General features: G+C 42.7%; 1 protein-coding gene across 1 annotated transcript in view; it reads left to right on the top strand.

The window, feature by feature from the left end:
* The window catches only part of LOC119150815 (potassium/sodium hyperpolarization-activated cyclic nucleotide-gated channel 4-like), a 72,203-nt gene that overhangs the window by 17,510 nt on the left and 38,882 nt on the right, over positions 1–15,811 (top strand). Inside the window, exon 2 of the mRNA XM_037393788.1 lies at positions 12,747–13,170. Coding sequence (XP_037249685.1) covers positions 12,747–13,170 — 424 coding nt within the window. The remainder of the gene's footprint in view (positions 1–12,746; positions 13,171–15,811) is intronic.

Below are 15,811 nucleotides of genomic sequence, written 5' to 3'. Positions count from 1 at the left end.
TTTTAGAAGGTGATTCATCTCATCTGGGGTCTCGGATACCTGAATAGTCCCAAGGTCCCAGTAGCATTAATCTTTTTGAGGATTCATTGTGTGCTAATCCAGCCTGAATAACTCATTGCAAACAAGAGTCCGATGTTAGCAGCAGGCAAGTTGGGAAGGAAAAATATTTTCTGCTTTTGAAACTGAAACACAATAGTCACTACCTTATTTTCATTTTAGATGTCTTACTTCCTTCCACCCCCATCTTCTCTTCCCCGCAGAAAGACGCTTATGGCTGGCACTTCACACTGAAGCTTCTCTGAAACAGTGACAGCAGCATTAACATTTCCCACCAGGGCTGAAAGTAATGATGTAAATCAGTGTTCTTCTGTTGATTCTCATAAGGTAATACTGATCAGTAGGAGCTGAAGTTTGGAAACAGTACAAAATACGTCCTCCATCCATCCCAATCCATGGTCTTTACACATTGATTCTTTGGCACTTCCTCAGCCTCTAACACTTAAAGCCATAGTTCTTTTCACAGAGTAGGCAGAAAATGTGCAGTAGAGTTGCCACTGCTGTTGGCCAAAATGTTTTTAACACTGAAGCAATACTTCTTAAAGAAGTCATTTGACTTGGGAGTGTAAGCTGGGAGTGAAATCTCTCTTCCAGGTCTTCTTACCCCTGTGCTGTGTAACCACTACATCTGTGGTAAAGTGTCCTTGTCAGGGATGAAAACTATACGCAGGCAACATGTTATGTCACACTGGCTTTCTCCTCAGTGAGCAGGTGGTTTAGGAAGTTTTGAGCCTTTAGAGTAACACAGCTTTGAATGTCATCATTCCAGCAGGCCACTGGAAAACCCTGAACTGCTTTCTGTTACCTCTTCCTGGCAGCTTTTTGGATTCCCGTTCTGCCATTAAGCAGGAAAGAGGTTAAACTTTTTCTCCCCACCCCATCTGGCATATCTGGGGCTCATGCAGAGTGGTAGGAATAATTGCATGGGTGCTGAAGTCTGGCAGATGCTGTTGCTTGTCTCAGACATAAATTCTAGTAACTTTACAAGTTGAAGAGAGAATACGAGAGAGCATGTGTGCCTTATCCTGCAAGCAGAGATGTATCTCATTGAGTAAATGGCTTCGTGTAGCTGAATGACAGCTACATCAGGTTCAGGTTTTATCCATCATCAGGCACAGGAAGCTCTTCCTCTGTTTTTTGGTTTTTCATTGTAAGATAAAGTAACTGGATGCAAATGACCAGATACTCTGCTAAGCAACATACATAGCTGTTTCTAAGGCTCCTTAAACCCGCTGGTGACCTGCTGTGGAGATGGTTGTGCTGGTGGTGTGTGGTTCAGAGGTTATGGCAGGTACCCCAAACCTGGGTCTCTAGGAGCCTCTGTGAGAGTCTAGATGTAATAAGAGACCTTCTGTCTCACCCTGCTTTCCATTTGGGGAGACTGGAGTTGTGATTCTTAACACCAAGCTGTGGCATGGCAATATGTAGGAAGAACTTTTTTAGCATCTCAAATGGCTAGAAGTCTTTTTCTTAGCCTCGCAGCTGACTTAGCTACTGTCTGCTGCATGTGTTTGTCACCTCTTTGTGGACTACTGCAGAGCATGAGGGCATACATTTATTAATCAAAAGCAAAACATCAGCTAGCAGACAGCAGAGCAATGTCCCCTTTACTATCACCCACTTTCTAAACTGATTCTTACCTAGTTATGTGACTAGTGTAACCTCTCTGACCTATGTTAATGTTTAATTTTAGCAAGTTTGGGTTCCTAGTGGTGAGGCTGATGTTCTCTTCTCATGTAAATTCATATTGAGAGAGCCATGTCAATACGAAATAGTTAAGAATCTAGACTGTCATCCTTGTAATTTACCAAGAAGATAAGTTGATGGAAGATACTTGTACCATCAGTTGGCATCCTGTGTCCTCTGCCACTCTTGCAGTAGCATTTACTCTGAACTAATATACATATGTACATATAAATCTCTATATAATCTATATAGATGTAAAAGTCTGTACCTGCAGCCCTGAATCCTGTTAGTGTGAGCTGCTGTTATCTGGCAAGCAATGGTGAAAGATCGGATTCAGAGAAGTAGGCTTTGAAATTTCTACCTGTGTATCTCTGAGAAACTGTAGCCTGGGCACTCTGAAATAAGATACATTCACTTGCCTTCATATACTTGGTACAAATCAAACCCTTGGCCCAGTATCGCTGCTGTTTGAGACAATTGGGAACTCTCTAGTGCAGATCCACCTTTGTAACAGACTGCCTGAACTTTTGAATTTGACTCATGTTAGATGTTGGATATGGACCGGGGCCTGAACTTCATAATGTCACAACTTATGTGCACCTTTAGGCTTTTGTCCTTCACATTCCACAACATATTCATGATCACTTGGAAGCTGCAGCCCTTATTGATCTATCCGTTCTCTACAACAACGTATGGCATGTTTCCATGGCAATAGGTCCCCTAAAGGGGCTTCTTTCCTTTCCTGAGTTTATTGGCCTTTTTCATTATTAAATCATCAGAGATAAATGCACACAGAGAAGGGTCAACATCTGGATCAATGGCCAACAAACAAAGCAGAACTTTTCCATATTCATACAAGCGAGAGTTTTCAGAAGATCAAACAATGCAGAATTGCCAGGCCCTTAGTATGTCAGTCTCATACATAATGTATCCTGGGAGCTCTGTGAAATCAATACACATCTTAACACCTTGAAAACCTTTGGGATTCAGCATGGGGGAGGGTGGAGGAGGGGGGAATCAAGAAATATTTATGAGTGCAATAGGGGGGGATTTGAAGAGAGGTTAAGCTCTCTGGCCTGGGCTTTCTGCCATGAGCAGAGTTTTGGTTAGGTGCTACAAACAGAAAGTTGTACTCAGTTCTTTAACTCTGGGAGGATGTGGTGCTGCAGGTTCCTTCTGACGAAGTTTGATGAGATAGCCATGAAGCAGAACATGTCTTACACAGTGACGTGGCTCTGTAGAAGATGATCCCAGACCACCAGCAGCTGGTGTGCAATTTGTCTATACCTTCCCTCAAGAGGGAGCCTGATATGGTCTACCTTAACCAGTGGGGAGAGGAGTCCATCCAGACAAGTTAGAGCTTGGTTTGCCAGTGGTTGCCCTTACCTGGTTTCCTTCGAGAGGGAACTTGTGCTTATAAATCTGCCACTAAATCTGTACATGTTGTCTTCCCAGTGGTGTCTCCTGCAGTGGAATTCCACTGCAGGACAATTTATAACTTTGATCACCTCAGTGGTGCTGTGAGAACAACAATAAATTGTCTAGGTTCAGTGTGTAAATGTTAGTCCTTTGGGCCTTCAAAAAGACAGGGAATAAGCTTTCCTACATGCAGTACAAAAATTTCACTGCTTTTGCAGCTTGTTACAGGGGAATTCTCCATGAGCTGCATTCAGGCAAGTGAGAAAATATTACCAATGCTGTTTTTAGTTGGAAATGGGATGTGTGCTCTATTGGCCTTCATACTCCAAATTTAGAGCTGGAACAAAGAAGGTCTCTTGTAGCTATCTCTGTTTCTGTGCATGCGTTCCCCAAAGAGTGAAAGGAAATCTTGTTTATTTTTACCTTTCAGGGAAGGTTGGGTTCTAAATGTAGCTTTAAGGTAATGTTTAGTTTGTTAGGATGATACTTGCAGGCAGGAAGGCAGCAGGAGTTGAGGAGAGTGGTCAATTGACTACTTTGTGCAGAATCCACCATGCCTTTTCTTATTCTTGTGACATATTTATGTTTCAGCATTACTGGAAATGAAGTACAGGAGTATATTGTTTCTGTGTGATACAGTATGTCCACAGACCAAGGACTAGGTGTAAGTGTTCCAACACATCTGCGTTTATCGAATAGCAGATTGCACATAAAACTCTGGAAAATGCTTATACAATTACTATTAAGCGCACTGCAGGGTTAGGTGGTAGACATTGATATTACAGATCAGATGTCCAGAACAGTCATTATCCCAGGACATATGCAAGCCAGGCAGCAGCGCTGTAGCTAGCCTCTGTGAACTTCTGTGTCCTGACTGTAATGAAATGCCTCAGACTGTAATGAGATGACACCCTGCAAGGTTTGCTCAGTCTCCATGAAACTGAGCTTAGTGGTACCACGTGCTGTGTTGTTCACATACACTGTATGTATGGTATTTGGAGGAACTTGAGTGAAAGATAGCACTACCTAGTAGTTGAGAGTGCTGTCATCCTAGCCAATTCACTTAAATTCTATCATCATTCTAGCTGAGTGAAAGTTAAATACACTTACAAGAAAGCGGTTTCAGCAGCTTTTTGGGATAGGGTTCCATTTATTTTTTTAACATGCTTGAACAATACTTTTCTTAATGTGTTTTTGTCCATGACTAGTGCATATCAGCACAAAGCTAATACAGAGTGCTTGCGTTTTCTGAGACAGAAAAACAGGAAACACAGTGAAGTTGTTCTGGCAAAGTCACAGAACATCAGGACTGTCTGCCTTGGCTGATTCACAAAGCCTGTTTTAAACTGACTAGATGGAGACTGTAGAAATGTCTCTATCCTGATAAATCTAGTATTTGTGAAGGACAATCACCACCCGTTTCTTTGTGGCCCCTCTAGCAGCTCCCACAGGCAGTGCTGAGTGTCCCAGCTATCCTGAAGAGCCCTGATGGGGAGATTTCCCTGGAGGTTCAGGTATGTGGCATGCTCTCCCTCCCTGCAGAGGCCAGAGCCCACATGAGGGAAAGGCTTTGCCATTTCTCCTTCGCTAATACTTGATGACAAAGTTAACACACCTGGTAATGAGGTCATGTTGCATTTTGCAGTTTTTGACCAGAGCTGGGGGAAGTGCAGGGTCCAAGACTTTTATAGTCACGGCAATAAAAGCCTGGGCTCGTGTGAGTGGGCTGCCCACTGCAGTGCTGTCTGTGGTCTGTTCTGACTGAGCTGGCAGCAGGGGCTGTGCCAACAGCTACCTAACTTGTGTTTATTCAGAGCATTGAGCTGTTACGTAGTTCAGACAAACGCATTCCTTGGTAGATTATCTTCAACAGATGATCTGCTTTACTAGTCCTCAATTCTTTTGAATTCTCCGGTAAAAATCTCTGTCATATAGAATTGTAGAATAGTTTGTGTTGGAAAGGGACCTTTGAAGGTCATCTGTTCCAACCCCTCTGCAATGAGCTGCGACATCTTCAACCAGATCAGGTTGCTCAGAGCCCCATCCAACCTGGCCTTGAACATTTCCAGTGATGAGGCACCTGCCACCTCTACAGGCAACTGTGCCAGTGTTTCACCACCCTCATTGTAAAAAAGTTCTTCCTTATATCTAGTCTAAATCTACCCTGTTTTGGTTTAAGACCATTACCCCTTGCCCTATTGCAACAGGTCCTGCTAAAGAGTTTGTCTCTATCTTTCTTACAAGCCCCCTTTAAGTACTGAAAGGCTTCAATAAGGTCTTCCCAGAGCCACTTCCAGACTGAACAACCCCAACTGTCTCAGCCTGTCCTCATAGGAGAGGTGCTCCAGCCCTCTGATCATTTTTGTGGCCTCCTCTGGACCCACTCCAACAGGTCCATGTCTTTCCTGTGCTGAGGATCCCAGAGCTGGACACAGCATTGCAGGTGGGGTCTCACAAGAGTGGAATGGCGGGGGAGCATCATCTCCCTTGACCTGCTGGCCACACTGCTTGTGATGCAGCCCAGGGTATGGCTGGGATTCTGGGCTGTGAGCACACATCATTAGCTCAATGTCCAGTGTTTCATCCACAAGTACCCTCAAGTCCTTCTTGGCAGGGCTGCTCTGAATACCTTCATCTCCCACCCTGTATTGATACCAGGAGTTGCTCTGGCCCAGGTGCAGGACCCTGCACTTGGCTTTGTTAAACCTCATGAGGTTCACATGGGCCCACTTTTTGAGCTTGTCCAGGTCCCTCTGAATGTCATGCAAGTCTTCATCCCTTTAAGAAGCCTGACAGTAGAGTGGGTGTATTGCAGGTACTATCAAAGAACTAATAATTTAAGGTAACTCATAATGATATAATGTGTTTTGTAAGTTAAAAAGGGCATAATTCACAACTCACTATGTTATAATTGGTTAAATGCATCAGTGCCTCAAATGGGTTGTTTGCAAATTGCGAAGTACTATATCTGCAATAAAATTATTGCAAAGTAATTTGTATATTTATATTTTTACAATGGAAAAGAAGAAGTTTCCCCCTTTGCTGCTGCTATTACAGTATATAACAAGACTGGAAACCTCTTCTGAAAATAGGCAACCGTATTTCCTCGATGGTAGTTCTACCTCTGAATAAGTTATTTAAATCTTTAGAATCTCATAGTCTATCTATTTGTAATATAGGATGATAATACCTGCTTAATTATGTCTGTTGGGGCGTAATTAATGTATGGACATTACTTTGAAAAATGCAGGGTGTTGATTGTTGTTTAATAATGTAGTGTTAGATTTAAAAATTGATGATAGAGAAGCAATAAAAAGCTAACATGCTACTTGCTTGGCCTGCAAATGCCATTTTAAAGTCTTACATAAGCAATAGCTTTCTTAATTTTCCACTCACCAAAATCCATGTAATTATATTTTAAGGTAATAATATGAGAATAGAAGTTAAACTCGAAATACGGTATGGAATTCTGCACTGTTCAGAGCGGATTATGTGAGCAATTATGTAGATTGGAGATAATCTAAGTTAAAGGCTAAATACAGACTTTGGAAAATAATCTTGCCTCAAGTAAAACTGACAGTTGGGTGCAATGAAAATTCCATCAAAGACAAAACATGAGTTTTAAGAAATCTAGATGCAAAGTGCTGCAAGGTATATACCTTGCTTGTAGTGGACACTGTCACTGTGCTGTGAGATATCTCTAATCATCCACCTGCTTATGTAAGCACTTAAAATTCATCACTAGCTAATAGTCCTTTTGTTCCTCATAGGAAAATTAATCACATGCAGAATTGTATCCTGTCTTAGGAATTCACTGACAGCACTTACTCTCTCATACCCAGCTGAGGCATCATGATGACTACAGCATCTAAGTTCAAAACAAAGATGAATAGTTCAGACCACCAGCTGTACAGAGCTCCTAGTCCTGCCTCCTTGCTGTCATTGTGAGGAGATAGTTGGAACATCTTCCTTAGACCCATAGGTGCAGGTAATCTGAGTGTAGCCCTTGACCTGTGTCAGCCCTGGGCGTATCCTCACTGGTTATATTTTATGTATTTGCATAGCAACAACTGGCAGTGAGGCTGAATTTGGTGCAGCCCATGTTCAGACAGGGACAACCACAGCTGAATGAGAAGCAGGCAGTGCTGCCGAAGCAGGCAGCCAGGGGATTCTAGTGGCGGCTGGGACACAGCAGAGCTCTTTTCCTTGTAGTGTTGTAATGCATGGCTAATTATTAGTGCTCTCAGGGGTTTTATTCAGGATGGCAGAGGATACATATTATTTGCATAGATTGGTCAGAAGGAATTAAAACTGTTTGTCTTATTCTTTAGGTAGGTCCTCCTAATCATTTCCCATTACTTAGCATGCAAAATATTTTTGGAAGTCAGTTGACTTTTTTTGGGTGGGTATTCATTTCAAAGAAGCTTTCAAGTGCACAGGTATTTGAATAACTCCCCTATAAATAAATGAATTCTTCTAGCAAGTGAATTCTTGTACTCAGTAGCTGGTAGAGTGTCCTTTAGTGTTTAGGAGCAGTGAATCATCATGTGCCTCCTATTATCTCTGTGAATAATGCAAAGTTTGTAACTCTCTAGTCGAAATACGCCTACTCATATCTAGGAGAAGTAATGGTTCCAAAGGCAGGGAGGGATCTCTTCCTGCTTTTTCTCTTTCTCCTCTGTGTTCAGATACCTATGTGAATGGCTGCTTTCTGGAGTAAACTCTCCTCCCACCGTTGCTGCTCTAGCCACACTGACATCTACTAATGCTCTTTACAAAAGATGATTTCTATTTCTAGCCTGACTAGCAGTCCTGGGAATTAAAGCGCGACCTCTTTCCTGTCAGGATAGTTGCTGGTGAGCACAGCAGTGTCTAATTCAATATGCAATCCAGAGCGGGGGAAGGGAGCTGCCACTCTGGAGAAAAGGGCAGATTTTCGTCAGTTTTTTAAAGGAATAACATAGCGATTTCTCCCTGTGCAAAGCAGAGGATGGAGATGTCATTTGTGACTCAGTAGGTGGCACTCTGTTTCTTGAATCAGCACGGAGCCCAGTGCTCCTGCCTGGGCTTGGTAGAGCAATTGGATTTGTCTTTGGTTTTGGTTTTAGCAAGACGTGTTCATTACAGATTTGTTCTTGTAAGGTTAGGAAGGTTGGTCACGGTGTCTGAGCTAAATTCCATGGCTGGTGAGAACATCCTGGCTCCCTGGCATTTCCAGTTAGATGCATTTTTATTTTTGATTCCTTTCTGCGCACTTTCAGACAGTGCCTCTGTTCAACTCAGAGTTGGCTGCCTTTCAGCAGAAGCTGGAAACATCCAAAAAAGCTTTGTTAATTTAGAGGTGAGGTTGCTCAAGTCTATTTTCTCTTGACAGTGCAAACACTACAGAGCAAGAACAGAAGTTAAGGCCACAAATGTGCCCCACTCAGGCAGGTTTTGAATGCCATACTGACACAGTGATGCTGACCAGGCAAACTTCTGCAATTCACTATTTTCTCTCCAATTGGTCACAGTCCTTCTTGAGCTCATGTACTATAATTGGTTTCACTGCATCATGGAAAAGTTTTGGAAAATCAAAGTTTATTTAATTAAAAAAATTATATCCGAAAGCAATGTTCCTAGCCTGCTGTTACATTATGCAGTAGACAGAACTGAAAGATGATCTAACTTTCTGGTCAAAAAGCACAAACTAATACCTACAAAGTGTACATATTATCAAATCCAACTGAGTGACACCAACTATGCTTAAAGAGCATATATTCTTTACCACAGTAATTCTCAAGGCGCATTGTGTTTCAACTAAATAATATATTAGGAATGAAAAGATTGGAGGTGGTGGTGCATGTTAAAATGTGATTTTCAGATCTAAGAAGCATGCACAGAGTAGGATGTAGTATAAAATCCAAGTACGTTTGAACAAGACATCTGGTTTATATAGTGGTGGCTGTTCCCTGTGCTGTGAGCTGTTCAGTTGCACTGAGTCAACTATAATAAAGCAATATATTAATATTTATTAACTTTTTTTTTAGGCTTTTGAAAAGAGGAATAGAAGTGAGAAGTCAGAGGAAGTGTCCATGAGGTGCATCTCTTTTAAACTCTTTTTCAAGCCATATGAATAGCTTCAGATCTGGTTAGACTCAAGAGTCAAATTTAAACCTTATTTAGCCTTAGACTTTTGTGAAAAAATCCCATTCTCTTAATTTTGCCATGCCGCTTCTCTATCTGCAAGACAGGGATAATAACTCTGTCAGGCTCTCATGGGTGCAGCGGAGCCAATTTCATCACTGTCAGCTCTGCAGAATCCCTGGGTGCAAGGAACAACAGAAATACAGAAAACATGTGTTATTAATAGCTGGTGCTTGCCCTTACATACATCACATGCACCGTTAGTCATTCTGACCAATAATTTATGGGGAGTGAAAGGATGTTCCTCAATGTAAATGCAGAATTACACATGGCTGATATTAGGTCTCTGAGGTGTTGTGGTCCCTGAGTCTATTCAGTCTAAATCCAGTGATGCCCCCCTAAGCAGATCATACTTAATATGTGGGTAAAATTATAATGTGCAGGAGCTGTGGAATCTGAATAGTTAGATTTTAACTTCTAGGCAGTTTACCTTGTAAAGGCAGGTGAATTTCCTGTGCTGGAATTGGTGTGCAGACCAAATTCTTGGTGGTTTTCAGCTTTTTCTTCCTCCTTCGTAGAGTCCAAAGGTTATCTCTTCCCTGACACCTTGGATACCCTTTTATTAGCAGGGGTGCATTGCATACAAAAGTTTACCTTCTGTAAGTGATGGCTGTAAAGGTCAGAACTGAGGGGAAGTTGAGACCATAATCTTGAGTCACTAGTACACCCTTGAGGAGAACTATGGTTTAAGAAACACATGGCAATGAATTTTAGCACTTCATATTTGCTTGCCCACATTGGAAGCCATGATTCTCTGTAGTCGTTTCAGCAGTAATAGCAGACTGGGACTGAAAAGTGTGAAGTGTGTTTGAAGACCTTAGAACTGGAACAGCAAGAAATGCTGTACATCAGGATGCAAGAGAGCTTACTGTGGCGTGACCATGCTTGGCTATAAGAGACTGGGGTAGCAGGAAGTGCTACAGTCAGGCAGAAAGCATCTTACTAGGGTTGTGTGTGTGTAAAACATCTTACTTAAACTGTGAGCCATCCTTGCCAGTTTTGTCATTGTCTCCAATTGCCACTAAGTATTGAAATCACCAGCCAGTGTAAGAGGCACAAAAATCCAGAGATCTTTGAAGAAAGCCACTTACCTTTGAATCTCTGCAGGTCTGGCCATGTTTATCTCATGCCATTTATTTGAAACTTGGGAAAAATAATTTTCTTTGTGTGTATCTCCTTCTGTATCCCCTAAGGCAAATTAAAGATGGCTGGGGGGTTATTATTTTCGGTAATAATACACACACTGCTTCCAGACTTCCTGCTATTGTGCGATTATCTAGATTAATTGACTAGGAAAGTTGCAGCATCATCTCAGGCCCTTAATAAGGAAGACCACAACATGGATTTTTACAGTATTAACACGTATTACTGTGTGACACAGCCTTGATCTTAGAAGCACATGGACAAATCTTGTTGCTGAGTGTCTACCAGCACCAACTGTACCTTTTACTAAGTGAAGGATCGTGTGCTACTTGCCTGCAGGGCCATGGCACCTCGAGAGCACAAAAGAGATAGTTGATGACATTTTTAGAAACCTCATTAGTGGATAACTTTACTTATACCGAAGTCAGTTCCCATCAGCCTCTGCTGAATGTTTTTGAAAATTGCTGGTGTGCTGCTGGTTTGTGACCCTTTCTATACATGTGTATTAGCTGGAATCTTAAACATGCTTTTAGGTGCTTTAAAACGTTATGTTCTTAAAAAGGAGAGAGAATCTATACAGAGAAGGCTTTTAAGGCATATTCAGCCTTTTTTGTTTTCCTGCTGAGAGTTTAACAAATTGGTGCAGTTGCCTCACTATAGAGTGATACTGTTCTGCAGCAGCTCAGACTGGTCCAAGGCCCAGACTTCGGCTGAATAACTCTTTCCTAACCTAGATTTTTAGGATCTTTAAGGCAAATCTGTTTCTCCTAAAAATTTTCACTGATTTTGGCTGTAATCTGTCATACAGATAGAGCAGCATGTCCGTGTCCTCCTTCAGCAAACCCAACAGTTTCCTTCATTGCATCATTGTAAATCTAGAGTCACTTGATTGACTTCACTGCTATTGAGACGATTGCTTTAAAGGAGGGCTCAAGTCTCTTGCTTGTGTTAACTTTCTGTTGCCTTTTTTATGGTCTAGGAAGTTAGGCTTATTTGGTACTCAAGAGGTTAATAATAATATAATAAACATCATGCTAATTTGCGTGAGTGACTGGGAGAACCACTGCAGCTTTGTGTATGTTTCATCTTCACGTTTAAGCAACCAGACCTGATAATGGGTTTGCTCTGTGTATTTTGCTCATTCGCTGTGACAAGTGCATCTTAATACAAGTTATTTATGATACCTCACAATATTATAGTACTGCCCTGCAGTATACAATGTAGAGCTGATGAAATCTTGGCAATGTGAAACTACAATACATCGGCATCTCTACCTGTGAAACATTTGGAGAGGGGACCAGAGCACCACTGTGTTGGGCAGTGAGACTCCTTTGTGAGATTCATCTGCAAACTGTGAAACTCAAGAGAAGTTTTTAGTCCTCACTCTGGGTGAGTTGTGGCAACATTGTGTGATTGTGTATCTCTTACAGTAATAACTGGGGAAAATCTTTAAAAAAATCCCAAACAAATAATTTAGGAACTATATTCAGACTGTGTGTGTCTTCAAAACCAAAAATGAGTGTTACTGTAAGGTCCGCTGGATAATATTGACTTGCCGCTAAAGTGAAGATAAGCTTCTTAGAGACTGTGCTTCATGGAACGTTAGTTAAATGTTGTAGTTGCTTACTTTAGAAATGAAATAGATATTTCCAGGCATGTGACTCCAAGCTTTATTGATTATTTCTGTACAACATAGGAGTCTATAGAGTGTAGACTGAACTCCTACTAAAGTCCAGGTTCAGCGTAAGCTTGGCTCAGCAAGAAATCAGAACTGAGCACTGTATATCACAGGATGGTCTCCAGTTCCATCCTGATCCCAATGCTATCAGTGCTAGCTGCTTCTAAAGGAGGATCAGACAGTAGGAGCAAGCCTGATGATTTTAACCCCAAATGGCATATGAACTCTGAGGCCTTCCAAATACTTGTTCTCTCTCTCTCTTAGCCTAACAGTAACTGCAACAGTAACTATTAGTCTCTTCTTGGGTGGCTCTCAAGTCCCAGTTGAAGTTTTCGAGTAGGCATTTCCGGCTGTGTACTCCATTCCTTTCTGGACCCTTTAAGCCGGAAGATGAGTGTTCCTTTGATATTGAGCACTTAATTAGCTGCTTGTGTACTCTTAAGTGCATCAGGCAGACTAGCAGAGCATAGGGAATGAATGACAGTAGAGATGTATAAAGCACGTTAATTCTGTTGACCTGGGCTCCCTGATCTCCCACTTTATAGCTGATCTCATGTGTCTCTGTCTTGCTGTCCAGGTTTTATTGGGATTTGACCATGCTGCTCCTGATGGTAGGGAACCTGATCATCATCCCTGTGGGCATCACTTTCTTCAAGGATGAAAACACTACCCCATGGATTGTCTTCAATGTGGTTTCAGACACGTTCTTCCTCATCGACCTTGTCCTCAACTTCCGAACAGGCATTGTGGTGGAGGACAACACAGAGATCATCCTAGACCCACAGAGGATCAAGATGAAGTACCTGAAGAGCTGGTTTGTGGTGGATTTTATCTCCTCCATCCCCGTGGACTATATCTTCCTGATTGTTGAAACCCGTATTGATTCTGAGGTGTACAAGACAGCTCGGGCACTGCGCATCGTGCGCTTCACTAAGATCCTCAGCCTCCTGCGGCTTCTGCGGCTCTCCCGGCTCATCCGCTACATTCATCAGTGGGAGGAGGTGAGCAGAGGCTGTGATGCACTTGCATCCTAAATCTTTTCTCCACTTATGCTGGTATTACACAAAAGTGCTTTCTTTGAATGCCTATTCTCCTACTTTATGCCAGTGTGAATGCTAAAGAATTGTGTCTTGAGACTGTCTAATGCTTTGCTTTTAGTAGGTTCCTGAGAGGGCCTTCAGCATATTGTTACTTAGTCACTTGAGAGACTGTACTATCTGCTTCACGATCATAATATATATAATCTGTGGAGATGATGCATGGGCTGGGAGGAGAGTAAGTACAGGTGGGACCCCTGCAAGAAGTGTGTAGTTACAGAGCTGCCTGTGAGTGGAGCAGTTAGCCAGACAGCGTGATCTTGCCCTCTCAGAGCCCCAAAAGGTCCAGAAACAGCTCAGAGGAAAGATCTATAGGCAGCTGATTTGCACAGCCTGTGGCATTTGTTTATCCAAGCAGCTTCTTTTACATGCTTATCTTTTGAATAAATGGCTTGAATATTTTTTTTAAATTCTCTGACACAAAGTTAAGGGGAAGAGGAAAGGAGAGCAATATGCAGACAAATAGGGTCTGTTTAAAGACATAAAAGTCTGGTGAAAAGCAAGAGCGTCACTGCCCCTGGACCCTGGCTGTTCCCAGGGGAGTTCCAGTATGCAGGGTGAGTTGTCAGGCATGATGTGAATGAAGTCACAACCTTACAAGTAGCTGGAGAATGAGTTATTTTTTCCTGTCTTTATGCTGTCCAAAGCAGAGAGAGTGTTCCCTGCATCCTTCTCCACATGTCAGGAGTATATTTTCAGGACAAGGAAAGCTGATCAAGGCAGTTTTATCTTCTTCCCCATACCTTCTCTTCTGCTGTGGAGCAGAGCCTGATGCAGAGCCTAATCTAATGCAGAGTGTGCTCCTGGGAATGCAAAGGGAAAGCAGCCATGCAAGTCATGGCTAGATTGCACCGAGCTGTCAGAACACTAATTCATGAGAGAGCTGAACCATTTCCTCCTGCTAGCATCACAGACTCAGAGGGAGAGCACTGGTGCATACTTTACAAATTTCAGGCTTCATCTTTGTGGTGTTATAATTTGTGAATGCTTCACTTAGAGCAGAGCTTAATGCCTTGTTGAAGTTTGGGATGACATTGTGCAAGGTGTTGTACAGGTGTATATGGAGAGACAGCTACAGACCTGAAGAATTCATTACTAGGTTAATTTGCCTCATAGCACCAGCAGGCAGGACGTGCATACAGAGATGGAGATAAATAAAGCAAAAGTGTCTTCCTGGTGTGACTCAGTAAGTCAGACACTGAGTAGAGCAATGAGATATCTCCTGGTCTGTTGTGCTGTCCCATGGTTGCATTGCTTCTCTGTCCTCTAATCCGAGAACGCTCAGGGAAGGCAAGTTGGTGGCTTAGGCTGTTGTTAAAGTAGCTCCTTTGTATAAATTTACATGTAGCCACAGCAGTGCAGAGCTCCGTGCCTGCTTGTCTCTGCTCCTTGACTTTAAGGTGGTTGAAGAGGATTTAAGAATATTTGCTGTTGATTGTACTGAATGTGTCTTAAAAAAATCATGAAATGAAAGCAAATTGGCACCCTTTTCCTGTCTTGCTTCTCATGCAGTTTCACTGAGCAGCCATTTCTAGTTTCAGTCTCACAATACAAATTGGTGGGGCATTTTTCCCTTCTACTGGCTGTCACGGGTATCGGGGGACAGCACAGCGAGGCACTCTCTGGATACCCCCTGAAGAACAGACTCCCTGGAGTGATGCAGTGCTGCAAGTGGAAGGGACAGATGGTGCTGGATTGCAGTTGGAGACTGCAATGCAGACTCTGTTATGCATTGCAGAGCCCAGCAGACCAAACACTATAGTCTTTTTTTCAAACAGGGCTCGACCCAAGCAGCTGTTTCCTGGAGAGAGTGTGATACTGGGAGGTTTTCCACCTTCTCACATGGGGGAGGGAAGCAAAGCAAAGGGGTGATCCCTTGTCATTGGTGCAGTGTGTGCTACAAAGCAACAAGGAGACAGGGATGAGAAGTGCTTCTCCATCTTTGCGCAGGAGTAAACAGTTGTGCTCCTTGGGAACCACACTGACAGTTCTTCCTCTTACTCTGAAGTGCCTACAGATGATCCATCTCTGAAATTTCACATTAATCTTTCCTCACTGCACAGGTCAGCAGGGGTGATCTGGAAGTGGTAATTCCTGTAGGATGGAGCAGTGTTCTAGACTTACTCTGGATGTATGCAAGGGGTAGGTTGCTGTGCAGAGTTAAAGGAGGACAGCTGTTGGGTTGCTGAAGACTTCTGTTTTCCTTTGCTCCACTACACTATCCCACCCTATGTCTCATCTGCTGGGTAGTATCCTTCTCTTAGGCTCTTTGTATATGACCAGATAAGCTAAAAAAGACGTGTGAGTAGGGCACACTGGTCCACTGAAGAAGAATTTGTGTGTGAACTACAGGAATGTAGGGCCATCTGAGGCAGAGTTAACAGAGGTGGGTGGACTAGTCAGAGAGGGAGCATGCTGTGTTGTGTCTGGGTAGAGCATCCCACTCACTTGTAGTGAGTTTATGCAGTGACTTGCTGCCTTGCTTGTAACTAGTGCTGAGGCTCTGGGTCCTGCATGAGGAGGAGAGGGGCACCCAGTGTACACA

This window comes from Falco rusticolus, chromosome 7 (genome assembly GCF_015220075.1).
Source record: "Falco rusticolus isolate bFalRus1 chromosome 7, bFalRus1.pri, whole genome shotgun sequence".
Lineage (NCBI taxonomy): Eukaryota > Metazoa > Chordata > Aves > Falconiformes > Falconidae > Falco > Falco rusticolus.
This window is presented reverse-complemented; position numbering and strand designations above follow the sequence as displayed.